General features: G+C 37.4%; 1 protein-coding gene and 1 long non-coding RNA gene across 2 annotated transcripts; both read left to right on the top strand.

The window, feature by feature from the left end:
• Positions 1–6,217: 6,217 nt before the first annotated feature.
• On the top strand, positions 6,218–6,849 carry LOC130051821 (uncharacterized). Its single transcript, XR_008800084.1, has 2 exons — positions 6,218–6,357; positions 6,723–6,849. It is a non-coding gene; the product is annotated as an uncharacterized LOC130051821 (long non-coding RNA).
• Positions 6,850–8,703: 1,854 nt separating this feature from the next.
• On the top strand, positions 8,704–12,645 carry LOC125663228 (uncharacterized). The gene has a single exon (XM_048895529.2). The coding sequence runs from the start codon at positions 8,704–8,706 to the stop codon at positions 12,643–12,645; it is 3,942 nt and encodes a 1,313-aa protein (XP_048751486.2).
• The last annotated feature ends 2,908 nt before the right edge of the window (positions 12,646–15,553 follow it).

Genomic DNA, 15,553 nt, shown 5'->3' with positions numbered 1-15,553 from the left:
TCATCCTCATTTTTAGAGAAAACGTCAATATTCCTGTCTATCAGGTCAGCAACCTTGTGTCTCTCAATCTCGCTGAGCTTAGATGAATCCAAGGATACAGATATTGCTCGATGACTGCAGTCTCTCCTCTGTCTCAGAGTTAACATCTACATGCACTACAGATGAGATGGTCTCTAAATGACCCAATTTGGAGTTTCGAGGAATGACGATTTCCTGGGGCGATGAATTGTGAATTCCCACTAACATGCGGTTTGGGTGTCTGATGTTAACCAAGGTTTCGTTCATGGTTGGTCCATATCTGTCATCCTCCTTGGGGATAAAGAGACATTTGAGAGGTTCCGATGCAGTAGCTCCAGATCATACGCGAGCCCGAATAATCTTTGAACCCCCTGGTGGAATGACCAGTTTCCTGGATCTAGAAGTCACCTGTCGTACTATCTCCTCATGGTCTTCTACTAGAACTCTCGCTAATTTTGCGCAGTCTTTGTTTGATACTGAACATGCATGCGACAGACTGTGAACGAAAGTATCTGATCCATATAAACTACATAAATGTTCAATAACATTATATCCCACTATTGGTCGTGTCAAGGACAAAGTGTCACTCACAAGAAAAGGTATTGTGATGGGTTCCTCATCACCTAGTCTGAACAAAAGTTCCACATACCCTCGATAAGGAATTTTATCAACGCATGCTGAAAAAACTCTTAAATTTGGATACATCGTCTCAAGTGACTTGATTTGATTTGTCCCAATGCCAAGAAATCTGAGTGAGTCACTATGAATTAGACTCACTTGGGCTCCTGTATCCCAAAGGACATCCATCAGCTTGTCACCAAATCGTCCTTTAACAATACATTCTTCCCCAACAAGCTTCACTACCTGTCGTTCATTTCGGGGAGTTAGATTATCGACTTCATCCTTAATATTCATCACAGTGAGGGGAAGTTTATGTTTGTCACTAATGCAAGTCAATGTTTCACATAATGGTTGGTGTGATTTTCGGGGGGGGGGGGATTTCAAAAATTAAATTGGAAATCACGCATATATTCATTTGTTTACATATGTCTCCAATAACGACTGACATAATTATTTTGTATGAAATCAGAGCTTCTGATTCTCAAGAGATGATCGCAACTCATCAACTGAATACTCGGGTTCTGATATTTTATTATAAATCTGACTGTATTAAAACACGGGCTAAAGACCCTGAGGAGATTTATGCAATATACGATACATGTATATACTAATTTCAGTCATAAAACACGTGAAGTCCTGGAAAGAGGGGGGTAGTTAGAATAATCTAACTGCGTCTCGCGACAGGCCCGCCGTAGGAAATTACATACTTTAACGATGGAACATTCTATCGGGGAGGGGGGGGTGTCCTCCTCTACTTATAACATTAATTTTCTATTATTTTTACATGCAAAGTCGGTTATTTTCACGTGTATGAAGTAAACCTATGCATTGTGATTTTTTATTAACGTTAAATATATTCGTTGGCTTGATTGCTGTAAAATTATACAATATCTTTGCGGCCTTCTGCACTGTTGATAATGACGCTTCTCGAATATACTACCCGGAAGTTTTAAACTACTGTTACGCAAGCGCACTACGTTTCGGATCAAGGAAAGATAACTCATGTTTTCGGATTGGCTTATACCCAACTGATAGTCAATCCATTTTCAGCAGTCTGATTTAAACCACCGCCTTCTCTTTACGAGTGTAAGGAGAAAGGGGTGTATAAGACAAGTGTAAGGAAAAGGAGGGGGATTATTAGACGATTCTAAGAAAGGAGGGTTTGTATTAGACGAATGTAAGGAGATGGGGGTGTATTTGACGAGTGTAAGGAGAGAAGGGGGTTGGAAAAGCCCTGAATTATTCCTGACTTTCACTAACTATGTAGACTACAAGTGTTTTTCAAAAATTGTTGTCGGTCGTCATGCGTATAATCTCGCCCCCGTTTTTGTAAAATTTTCTTTTTAAAAATATTCTCTGTATTACGAAAGCCTATTAGTATCATATAAAAAATAAATTTACATTCCCCTATCTCGTAATTACGAGAAAAGATCTCGTTATTACGAGATAATTATCTCGTTATTACGAGAAAAGATCTCGTAATTACGAGAAAAGATCTCGTTATTACGAGATAATTATCTCGTTATTATGAGAAAAGATCTCGTAATTACGAGATAACTATCTCGTTATTACGAGAAAGATCTCGTAATTACGAGAAAAGATCTCGTTATCACGAGATAATTATCTCGTTATTACGAGAAAAGATTCCGTAATTACGAGATAATTCTCTTGTTATTACAAGAAACTATATAAGTATCACGTGACATCTCTCAATATAAATTAATGCTCTTCTCTTTCCGCCGTTCTTTTGGAAAATGGCAGGTCAAGGAATTCAAGATCTATTGGAGTGTGTGGAGCAAATGTCTGAAGAGGCATTCTTAAAAATGAAGAAGGAAAAGGTGAGTGTGTTTTTATACATAGATGTGTAATTCTTGTGATGATAAATTACTGTAAGATGTCCTGTTTTTCAATTCTGCATCATAACTTAACTTTTACAAGTTTCACGATAATATAAACTTATGATAGATTTAAATTATCATAATACTTAATGGAATTGTGTATGGAAGTTCTAGACTCTTGTCAATCTGGCACACATCTATATAGTCTTTTTCTATATGTCATCAATGCACTTCGTAAAAATGACATAACCGGCGATTATCTTGAAATAATGAGAAGTGCAGTCATACAAAAGTATTTAAATATCTCGATTGTACCACTAAAAAGCAGTTCAAACTGAAGTGTCAATACAGGGAGAGAAAAAAAGGGGGGGGGGTCATTTTCGAATAACGGTCATTACTTGTTTCATTACATAATATGTTATGTAATAGAGATCAGTATTGGAGTGACTGCCCACCCCCCGTTTTTTTTGTGGTAGTTTTTTTTTTTTTTTTTTTTTTTTTTTTTTTTTTACAGTGAAAACAGATACATGCACAAATAGTATATGTATTCTGATTTGAAATTTAGGCCAAAAAATATCAATTGTTTTGTTTCCGCTAACATCTAAGTCAAAATGAGATAAAAATCTTTTTTTCCCCTATAACTGTACACGTAGTTTTAACATTCTGATCACACTCTCCATTTAAATTGTAGGTATAATGTACGTTTGCTATTTAAAATTTCTTATTGAACATGAGGGGCTCATTTTCACTTATCAATGCGAAATATACTTTGATTTCAATTACTTATGAAGTAAATTACAGATGTCAACTTTTTCAATAATCTCTTCAGCAATATGTTGTTGTTTTTTAAATCCAGGGTAGTGTGTTTGATTTAGGGTCATAAACACAGAAATATTTGAGCCCTTATTCTTTTAATGTAATGTATGCGACCACGCAGTTACAATTAAGGAGTTAAAAATGTATGGTGGAAATTCATGATTCTTGTTACAAGGCTATTCAGTGAAATAAAGCACACACGGAAACATGTAAAACAAACATTGCTCACAGCTTTTCGTATTAGAGCTTACATAATTCTATACTCGAGGTTAAAGAATGCAGTATCATTGTATCCAAGGATTTATAGTGAAACATTTTAAGAATCTGGGTGTTTTCTTATCCAGACCTGGATCCTTCAATGAAACCAAACACTTTTTAGCAAAAGAAGGCAACAAAAGCTATGTACGGAATCTTTAAAAAGGCGCGAAATCTAAATCTATCGATTACTGACCAATTGTATTTGTTTGATAAAATTATCATGCCAATATGTTGTTATATGTATGCGAAATATGGGATTTTGGTAATAACGATGTTAATGTGCATTTAAAATTTTATAGAATTATGTTGAATCTGAAGCAAAGTACGACAAGAATTATGATATATAGAGAAATGGGCAGATGCCCATTAGATATCTATATCAAAACCAGAATTATAAATTGGGCCAATGTTGTCAACGGGAAAGAAACAAAATTGCCATATCTATTTTATCAGCTTATATATAAAAACATTTAAATGGTATCGAAATGAAATGGATAAAAAAAATTGTTAAAAGCATTATCGATGATTGCGGCTTAAGTATTATATGGATATTCCATCATGTTCAAAACAAAAGGTGACTTGTAAATTCATTAAAACTAAAATTATATGATCAATTCCAGCAGCAATAATCGTCAGAATGTAATAATTGCAGCAAAGGTAAAATTTACAACTTGTTTACAAATTTTGAATTTAAATGTCAAAATTATATCTTGTCAAATTTGGATATTTATAGAATACGTAAAATTGCAAGATTCAGAACGACAAATCACCGCTTACCAATAGAAACTGGGAGATGGTCTAGTATTCCCACAGCAGATAGAAAATGTAATTTGTGTTATTCCGAAATAGGCGACAAATTTCATTATATTTTTTCATGTGAAAATTTAAAATACTTTCCAAAAATGTACTTACCGCAAAAATTTCATCATAGACCAAATACATGTACATGTATTTGAAAATTTCACAATTTATTTTCTACGAATTTCATATTGTTGTTGAATTTATCTAGATTTATTGAAACTATAAATCAGGTGGTCAACCCTCCAAGTTGAAGTAAATTTACCAATTATATTCTGTAATATTCATTACATGTATTATATATGTACCTCAATTCGCATGTGTGTATATATATATATATATATATATATATATATATATATATATATATAAGACTCCAAAGTGCGATGGGACTCCAAAGTGCGATGGTCACGCCAAACCCCGATGGTTTGCGCCAAACCCCGATGGTGTGACACGCCAAAGTGCGATGGCCCACACTCATGCACCAAAATGCGATGGTCTGACATGCCAAAGTGCGATGGTGTGACACGCCGAAATCCATTGGTTTGTAAACGACACAGTGTTTTGGTACTGTGTGGTGTTTCACTAAAATATCAGTGCAAAATCCATGCATAAAAATAAGAAGTTCATTACCATCTAGTCGTGTTATTAAACACAAAATGTTCCAACGCGAAATCGTATATAATGTTTTACATTATAGCATATCCCCAGGATTTTATTACGTGTACGTCACAAGTAATAAATGATCATGAATTAAGGAATGTTTGGGCGAAGTAGATAGTTCGACAACAAATGTACTTTGCCGTTCTCACTATTATATCCTCAACCTTGTATACCTGCCGTTGCTGTCGTCCGTGTTGCATTTCTTTGGTTTTATGTTGAAAGACGTTAAGCATGACGTCACAAACGTTACTGAACTCCGCACCATCGGACCCAAACTCCCCGTCGAGGCCTCATTACGTCACCTACGAATAGAAAGCAAACGAACTCTGGCGGAAGTTTGCCATCGGACCTTGGCGTGGCCATTGCATATATATATATATATATATATATATATATATATATATATATATATATATATATATATATAAAATATCAATTTTAGTGTGATTGTCTATGTATCTCTCCATGTCATGTTGATTGACTTATGAGAAGAAATGGATTGAATTGAGTTGGGGTTGAAAACTGATGATAATCCTACGCAGTGCACACAATGAGTCCTAAGTTAGCCAAAACTGATACAATCCCCTGTATACATGAACATACAAAATCATCTCTTCTCCTAAATGTATAAACATGAATAGTTAATTAGTGTCATACAATGTATTAATAAATGTGAATTTATTTGATTTAGATTTCAATTTTTGAGCAGTTATTCTCTATGCAAATACATAACTAATTTAAAGATAAAAAAGAGTCTTAACTTGATATATTACATTTATGTTTCTGTAATTATAGTTTGTAAATGGAGTGGGTAAATTTCAATTAAATAAAAAAAGAGATGTAGGTATTTCATTCATAAAAGTGGATTAATTTTAAGAAAAGTCTTAATAAAAATATTAGATCGGTAAAGTTGGCTACTAGTAACCAGCTACTAGTAACTGGCTACTTAAAAAGAGAAAAGTTGGCTACTAGTAGCCAGCTACTTGAACCAGGAAAAGTTAGCCACTAGTAGCCAGTTACTAGTAGCCAGCTACTAAAAGTAAGAAATGTTAGCTACTCGTAGCCAGATATCTGACTAGTTTGCTACTATCTACGTGAAGAGGTGTGATAATAGGTATCAAGATACCTAATATCACTCCTCTTCACATGGATGGTTGTAAGTTAGTCAGATATCTATATTCTGTCTGTTGTTTGCTAATTTCCATGTCAAGAATATTATTGTTTTACATTTACGTCAATTAGACTTGAATTGAATATGAATGTTTATACGTACGACTTATCTTGGTATGTTTGTGCCGCCATACTCTCGGAAACTAAACCGGTCTGAACGTTTGTAATCCACGGTGTAAGTAGTTATGATCATTTTACACTTGATTATTCTATTAATTACATTGTCAATTACTTGTATCTATACTGTCAGCTATGCTCATGAATGCAATTGTGCATAATCTGAGTTTATATTTTTGCCATGTGCTTAAAGTATGGTGCGCTGTTCATGTCATCTTCTGTAGCCGTAATTGTCTTGATATATGAATTTAGTGAATTGAATTGGTAATTCATGTTCAAAAGTCATTTGATTAGTGATGTGGAGATGGGATTTGTTGTATGTCAAGTATTGTATTACACGGATTCAGGTTTGAGAAATTTTTGTATGGAAAGCAGTATTTGTCAAAAACTTAATTTGTTTTTTTTTTTTTTTATTCATTGTAGCTTTTTACCACATTTACGCTGACAAACTGTGTATGACTCCACACAACGGTGAACGAGCACCACGTGTAATTGTGTGCACATGTCACATTGATGGTTAACTGTCTGTTAAAATAAACTTTCAAACGCTGATCTGAGAGTCCTTATTGAGACAGAATAGTAAAAAGACCATGTCTACAACAACAGAGCAGGCCGTGGCATCATCCATTCCAGATTCCACCGTGGACATCCAGTCTGCTGAAAAGGAATTACCACCTGATGACAGTGAAAAGGAAGATGTTGAATTTAGTGTTATTCAAGAGCAAGAGGAGGACCTGGAAGATGAACATCAAAGCACTTATTCACAATCTATTGATTCTTGTGTGCCGACATCAGATATCCTTGCAAGGAAGAGGGCTGAAGTGAGTAAAGCGAAAACCAGGATGTTCTATACAGCTAAAGAAATAACTCTCCGTAAACAGCAAATGGAACTCGATGCGGAACTAGAAATGTTAAATCTGGAAAGGCAAGCTGCAGAAGCTGAAGCAGATTGTCAGGCATTTGAATCAACTATCAGCCATATTTCATCTGTACTGTGTCGACCAGATTCGCCGGTTGACGCCAACAACCTGAAACCGAAGCACAGCTACTCTAGTCCAAATCATCACATCGCTTCTAGTCAGCCTCCACCAGGTCATATTCCTGCTGGTTCTACACAAGCTCACATTCCTTCCGATTCGCCTATCCTAAATCCGTATGCACAACCATACGTACCTAACGCATACCCTTCATCACCTTACGCGACTTGACATGGAGCGCATGTGACCGACGTCACTCGATTCCTTCTGAGGAAGGATCTACTGTTCTCCAGACTCACCAATTTCAATGATAGACCTGAATCCTACAGTGCATGGAAGCACAGTTTTTTGTGTGTAGTGAATGAGCTTCAAGTCATGGATTCTGAGCAGATGGACCTTCTAATCAAGTACTTGGGGCCTGAATCAAAGAAGCACGCTATCAGTATCAGAACATCTAACATCTTCAACATTTCAAGGGGACTACAGAGACTTTGGGAACGGTTAGATGAGCGTTATGGTGCACCAGAGCATGTGGAAGCATCAATAAGAACCAAACTTTTAGACTTTCCAAAACTTGGCACAGAGATCATCAGAAGCTGTATGACCTTTCAGACATTCTCATGGAAATGCAGTTTCTGAAGGAAGATCGAAAGTACAGTGCTATGTTAGCATATCTGGACTCGTCGTCCGGGATAAGACCAATCATTTCCAAATTGCCGTACGGTCTACAGGAGAAATGGACAAATCGGGCAGTGAAGTACAAGAAGGAACACTGTGCTATTTTCCCCCCATTTTCAGTGTTTGTGGACTTTATAAAAGATATAAGCAAGGTGAAAAACGACCCAGGATTCAATTATGAACTGGACACAAACAACAATGATAGGTTCGCTGTTTCAAAACAAACAAGTTCTGCAAGAAACAGAGTCAGTGTGAAAAAGACAGGTGTTGAAGTGACTGTTCCAATAGAACATTGTATCATTCACAAAACCAAACACACTCTAGACGACTGCAGAGGATTTCGATCCAAATCATTAGAGGAAAGGAAGAGACTTTTAAAGCAAAACAACATATGCTTCAGATGTTGTGCGTCAAACACTCATAAAAGTCGTGATTGCAGTGCTAGTGTTTCGTGCAAGGAATGTGGAAGCAAGTTTCACACTACAGCACTCCACATCAGCAGGAACGACCAAATAACAGCAGTGGATCATTCCGCACCTCAGCAAGGAAAAGATACAGAGGCAAAGAACCACAGTGTATACTCATCCTCAAAGGAGAATGGCGGGGAGTCTAGGAACAAGATCAAACCTGTTTCAGAGGTTAGCTCAAGCTGCACCGAGATATGCAGAGGACCTTACAGTGGGAAATAATGTGCAAAAATCTTGCCGGTCAATGTGTTTCATCGTGACAATCCAAGTAAACTGGCAAAGATGTACGCAGTAATCGACGATCAGAGTAACCGCTCTTTAGCAGCACCTGAATTTTTCGACTTCTTCACTGTGAAGGATAAACCACAGAACTATACTATTTCAACATGTTCTGACAGAGTCGTCACTTCAGGAAGAAGAAGAAAAGGATTTGTTATCAGATCAATGGAAGGTGATGTAGACTTTGAACTGCCAACCCTGATTGAATGTGATCATATACCAAATAACAGAGTTGAGATACCTACACCTGAAGTCGCATTCCATCACGCACATCTCTTAGATATCGCCAAGCACATCCAACCACTAGATGAACAGTGCCATATTCTTCTGTTGATTGGACGAGATCTGATAGAAGCACATCACATCCTACATCAAATCTTTGGACCACCAAAAGCTCCATACGCACAACAATTAAAATTGGGATGGGCTGTCATTGGTGAAACTTGTCTTGATACACAACATGCTTCACAGGATATAAGTGTCAAGAAAACATACCTGCTACTAACAGTTCAGCCTACAATATTGAAACCATGTAGCAACAAGTTCGAGGTCCGAGAATTAGTGGATCAATCTATATGGGATGAGTCAAAGTTATTCATCAGAACTAAGGACGATGATACATTAGGCATGTCGATTGAAGACAGAATGTTTTTTAAACAAATGGACAGTGAATTTCTCAGAGATTCCACAGGAAGTTGGGTTGCCCCACTACCATTTCGTGAGAATAGACAGCGTTTACCAAACAACAGGGAGCAAGCGATCCAACGTGCGAGACTACTCGATGCGAGCCTGAGAAAGAATGCTATGAAAAAAGAACACTTTCTTACATTTATGGGAAAAATCTTGGACAATAATCATGCTGAAGTTGCACCGGAATTGTCTGATGGAGAAGAATGTTGGTACCTGCCATTGTTTGGTGTTTACCACCCCAAAAAACCAGATCAGATTCGGGGGGTGTTTGATTCGTCCGCCAGATTTAATGGAGTTTCCCTTAACGACATTCTCCTCTCAGGACCTGACTTATCTAACAGTCTTCTTGGTGTACTCATACGATTTCGTAAGGAGATGGTGGCTGTCACCGCTGATGTGCAACACATGTTTCACTGCTTTTTGGTTAGGGAGGATCATAGAAACTTTCTACGATTTCTGTGGCATAAGGATAATGACCTAGACAAAGAGATCATCGAGTTTAGGATGAGGGTTCATGTCTTTGACAACAGCCCTTCGCCTGCTGTAGCAACCATGGGACTCAGAAAGGCGGTTGAGTTAGCAGAATCAAAGTATGCAGACCATGTTACCAATTTTGTAAGAAATAACTTTTATGTGGATGATGGGCTAATATCCTGTCCTACCCCTGAGGAAGCCATTCATACTCTCAAAGACACTCAGAGTGCCTTGAAAGAATTTGGCAATCTCTGTCTTCATAAATTTGCCTCCAACAGTCTTGAGGTTATGTCAGCCTTTCCAAGTGAAGACCTAGCGACTAATCTGAAAGACTTGGATTTACATGGTGAGGAGAAGCCACTTCAACGTAGCCTTGGTCTTAGCTGGGATGTCAACAGCGACACCTTTCTGTTCCAACTTTCAAAAGACAATAAACCTGCCACACGAAGAGGTTTACTTTCAACTGTTAATGGCATATACGACCCTCTAGGCTTTTTAGCCCCAGTAACTATTTATGGTAAATTATTGCTAAGGAAACTCATAGCACAGACTCAAAACTGGGATGAGCCACTCTCAGACGAAATGGAATCAATATGGAATTCCTGGAAAGACACTCTAGGCTCACTTGAAGACTTGAGGATTCAACGCACATATGTGACAGATCTCAGTAGAGCTGTGACGAAGGAACTTCAGGTGTTCAGCGACGCCTCTGAAAAAGCCATAGCAGCTGTCATTTATTTGCATACAACAGATAGCGAAGGACGGTGTAAGCTTGGATTTGTTCTGGGCAAGGCCAAAGTTGCACCCATTAGTGGACACACTATCCCACAACTGGAATTGTGTGCATCTGTGTTAGCAGTAGAGATTGCCCAATTCGTCCTTGAACACCTTGACATTCATATAGACTCTGTGAAGTATTACACTGACAGCAAGGTAGTTCTCGGCTATATCTGTAACGAGTCTAGAAGATTCTATACCTATGTTGCCAACAGAGTACAACGTATTAGGAAGTTCACAACCCCAAATCAGTGGAATTATGTCCCCACTGATCGTAACCCAGCAGACCTCGCAACCAGATGTTTACCTGCAGCTGAACTTCAAGACAGCACTTGGTTACAGGGACCAAACTACCTAGTCATGAAGAAAGAACAGCAATGTGATGAGAATGAACATTTGCTCATTGATCCGGATGAGGATAAAGAAATCCGCCCAGTTGTTTCGACAATGAAAACACACACGTCAAATGAAAATGATGATCGACTAGAAAGCGTGATTGAACGATTTCAGCGATTTAGTGATTGGAAGACACTTGTTTTGGCCATGAACTTTCTCAGGTGCCTGCTTTTCAAGTTCCAAGGTCAAGACATTGATTCTAAGACATTTTCAGAGAGGTACCAGGATACAGAGCATTATGTGATCAAAGTAGTGCAGTCTGAAGTCTACTTTGATGAGATAGACTGTATTCGACGTCAAGAGCCTCTCTCTAGAAGAAGCCCAATAGCTAACCTTAACCCCTTTCTAGATGAACAAGGATTGCTTCGAGTCGGAGGTCGCATAGTGAATTCTAACTTGAGCTTACGGGAGAAGAAACCTTTGATCATACCAGGACGCCATCACATAGCAACCCTCTTAGTTCGTTGCCACCATGAAAAGGTCCAGCACCAGGGGCGTCACTTCACCGAAGGAGCTATCAGGGTTGCTGGGCTATGGATAACGGGTGTGAAGCGACTTGTGGCATCTATTATTTATAAATGTGTAAAGTGTCGAAAACTCAGAGGGAAATTGCAGTATCAGATCATGGCTGATTTGCCAGCAGATCGCCTTGACCCTTCACCACCTTTTACCAATGTGGGTGTGGATGCATTCGGACCTTGGGCCATTGTTTCTCGTAAAACGCGAGGAGGTAGCGCAAACTCGAAACGCTGGGGAATACTGTTCACTTGCTTGGTGACTAGAGCAGTGCATATTGAATTGGTTGAGGCGATGAGTTCATCTGCCTTTATCAATGCTGTTAGGAGATTCACTGCTATACGAGGTCAAGTCAAGACATTCCGTTCCGATCAAGGGTCCAACTTCATTGGGGCTGTAGATGACTTGCGCATTGATTCCATATATGTTGATGATGAACCCTTGAAAAACTATCTTCACAACTCTGGTACAGTGTGGATCTTTAATCCTCCTCATGCATCCCACATGGGTGGGGCATGGGAGAGGATGATCGGCATCACCCGTAGGATCCTCGACTCCATGCTGATTGGTGCCAGTGGGAAGACTTTAACACACGATGTTCTGAACACATTTATGGCGGAGGTTTGTGCAATTATCAATTCGAGACCTCTCGTTCCAGTCTCCACAAACCCAGACTCTCCGTTGATACTTACCCCAGCAATGCTGTTAACACAGAAGACTGAGTACGAGTTTGAAGCCAACTCACTTGGAGAATTCAATGATCGTGATATGTTCAAGGCTGAATGGAGACGCGTTCAAGCTTTAGCGAGTGTATTCTGGTCTCGATGGAAGAAGGAGTATCTTTCGCTTCTACAGAATCGACGGAAGTGGACTGAGAGCCGACGCGACATAGCCAAGGGAGATGTGGTTCTTATCAGAGACAAGAATGTTACACAGAACTGCTGGCCTATTGGTTTAGTCTTGAAAGCCTTAAAGAGTTCCGATGACCACGTACGCAAAGCTGAGGTTCGCACCATAGTGAATGGAAAGCCTGCAGTTTATGTTAGGCCAGTGGTTGACATGATTCTTCTCATTGAGAGTGAATGTGTTTAAGTCTAGTGACTGTGTGATTGACAAGCATGTGAAACTGTAATTAGGTTTAGTAAGACATTCATTTCCTGAATACGCTTCTTTTTAGTTCAAATGTTGATAGTGATAACTCGAGTTATCAGACGGGGAGTATTCTGTCTGTTGTTTGCTAATTTCCATGTCAAGAATATTATTGTTTTACATTTACGTCAATTAGACTTGAATTGAATATGAATGTTTATACGTACGCTTATCTTGGTATGTTTGTGCCGCCATACTGTCAGGCAAAAGTTCTCGGAAACTAAACTGGTCTGAACGTTTGTAATCCACGGTGTAAGTAGTTATGATCATTTTACACTTGATTATTCTATTAATTACATTGTCAATTGCCTGTATCTATACTGTCAGCTATGCTCATGAATGCAATTGTGCATAATCTGAGTTTATATTTTTGCCATGTGCTTAAAGTATGGTGCGCTGTTCATGTCATCTTCTGTAGCCGATGATTATTAACTGTAATTGTCTTGATATATGAATTTAGTGAATTGAATTGGTAATTCATGTTCATAAGTCATTTGATTAGTGATGTGGAGATGGGATTTGTTGTATGTCAAGTATTGTATTACACGGATTCAGGTTTGAGAAATTTTTGTATGGAAAGCAGTATTTGTCAAAAACTTAATTTGTTTTTTTTTTTTTTTTTATTCATTGTAGCTTTTTACCACATTTACGCTGACAAACTGTGTATGACTCCACACAACGGTGAACGAGCACCACGTGTAATTGTGTGCACATGTCACATTGATGGTTAACTGTCTGTTAAAATAAACTTTCAAACGCTGATCTGAGAGTCCTTATTGAGGCAGAATAATCTAATACAAATGCAGAGTTCCTCAAGATATTTACGGAAAACTTGAAATTTCAGGTTACCTAGAATCAAAAGGTATAAGTAGCTGACTTCCTTAAGGGTGATATCTGAAAATTAATTGTATATCAAGATCCTTAATATCACTCCTCTTCACGTGGGTAGTTGTAAGTTAGTCAGCTATCTAATACAAACGCAGAGTTCCTTAAGATATTTACGGAAAACTTGAAATTTCAGGTTACCTAGAATCAAAAGGTATAAGTAGCTGACTTCCTTAAGGGTGATATCTGAAAATTAATTGTATATCAAGATCCTTTATATCACTCCTCTTCACGTGGGTAGTTGTAAGTTAGTCAGCTATCTAATACAAACGCAGAGTTCCTTAAGATATTTACGGAAAACTTGAAATTTTAGGTTACCTAGAATCAAGAGGTATAAGTACCTGACTTCCTTAAGCATGATATCTGAAAATTGAAGGCATGTGAAGATAACTAATATATGTCATATGTGAATTGGTAAATTAATACGATATTTAATACAAAGACAGAGTTCCTTAAGATATTTGCTGAAAACTTTAAATTTTAGGTTTCCTGGAATCAAAAGGTATAACTAGCTGACTTCCTTAAGGGTGATATCTGAAAATTGATGGCATATCAAGATACCTAATACCACTCCACTTCACATGGATAATTGTAAATTAGTCTGATATTTAATACAAACACAGAGTTCTTTAAGATATTTATGAAAAACTTGTAATTTCGGGTTACCAGGAATCAAAAGGTATAAGTAGCTGACTTCCTTAAGCGTTATATTTCAAAATTGATGTTATATCAAGATACCTAATATCAGATCTTGTCATATGTGCATTGGTAAATTAATCAGATATCTAAAACAAACACGGAGCTCCTTAAAATGATTTTTAAAAACTTGAAATTTCAGGTTACCTGCAACGAAAAGGTATAAGTAGCTGATTTCCTTAAGCGTGATATCTGAAAATTGATGGCATGTTAAGATACCTAATATCACTCCTCTTCACTTTGATAGTTGTAAATTAGTCAGATATTTAATACAAACAAGGAGTTCTTTAAGATATTTATGAAAAACTTGAAATGTCAGGTTACCTGGAATCAAAAGGTATAAGTAGCTGACTTCCTTATGGGTGATATCTGAAAATTGATGGCATATTAAGATACTTAATCTCACTCCTTGTCATATGTGAGATGGTAAAATAATGAGATATCTAATACAAACACAGAGTTCCTTAAGATATTTGCGAAAAACCTGAAATTTAGGCTACCTGGAATCAAAAGGTATATGTATATGTAGCTGACTTCCTTATGGGTGATATCTAAAAATTGATGGCATATCAAGATACCTAGTATCACTCCTCTTCACTTTGGTAGTTGTAAATTAGTCAGATATCTAATATAAACACAAATTTCCTTAAGATATCTAAGAAAATCTTGAAATTTCAGGTTACCAGGAATCAAAAGGTATTAGTAGCTGACTTCCTTAATGGTGATATCTGAAAATTGATGACTGATGAAGATATCTAATACCACTACTCTTCATGTGAATATTGGTAAATTAATGAGATATCCAATACAAACATGAAGTGCCTTAAGATATTTGCGAAAAACTTGAAATTTCAGGTTACCTGCAATCAAAAGGTATACGGAGCTGACTTCCTTAAGGGTGATATCTGAAAATTGATGGCATATCAAGATATCTAATATTTCTCCTCTTCACGTGGATAGTTGTATGTTAGTCAGTTATCTAATACAATCACAGAGTTCTTTAAGATATTTATGTAAAACTTGAAATTTCAGGTTACCAGGAATCAAAAGGTATACGTAGTTGACTTCCTTAAGCGTGATATCTCAAAATTGATGGCATATCAAGATACCTAATATCACTCCTCTTCACGTGGATAATTGTAAATTAGTCAGATATTTAATACAAACGCAGAGTTCCGTAAGATATGTACGGAAGACTTGAAATTTCAGGTTACCTAGAAATCAAATGGTATAAGTAGCTGACTTCCTTAAGGGTGATATCTGAAAATTG

This window comes from Ostrea edulis, chromosome 1, assembly GCF_947568905.1.
Source record: "Ostrea edulis chromosome 1, xbOstEdul1.1, whole genome shotgun sequence".
NCBI classification, from domain to species: Eukaryota; Metazoa; Mollusca; class Bivalvia; order Ostreida; family Ostreidae; genus Ostrea; species Ostrea edulis.
This window is presented reverse-complemented; position numbering and strand designations above follow the sequence as displayed.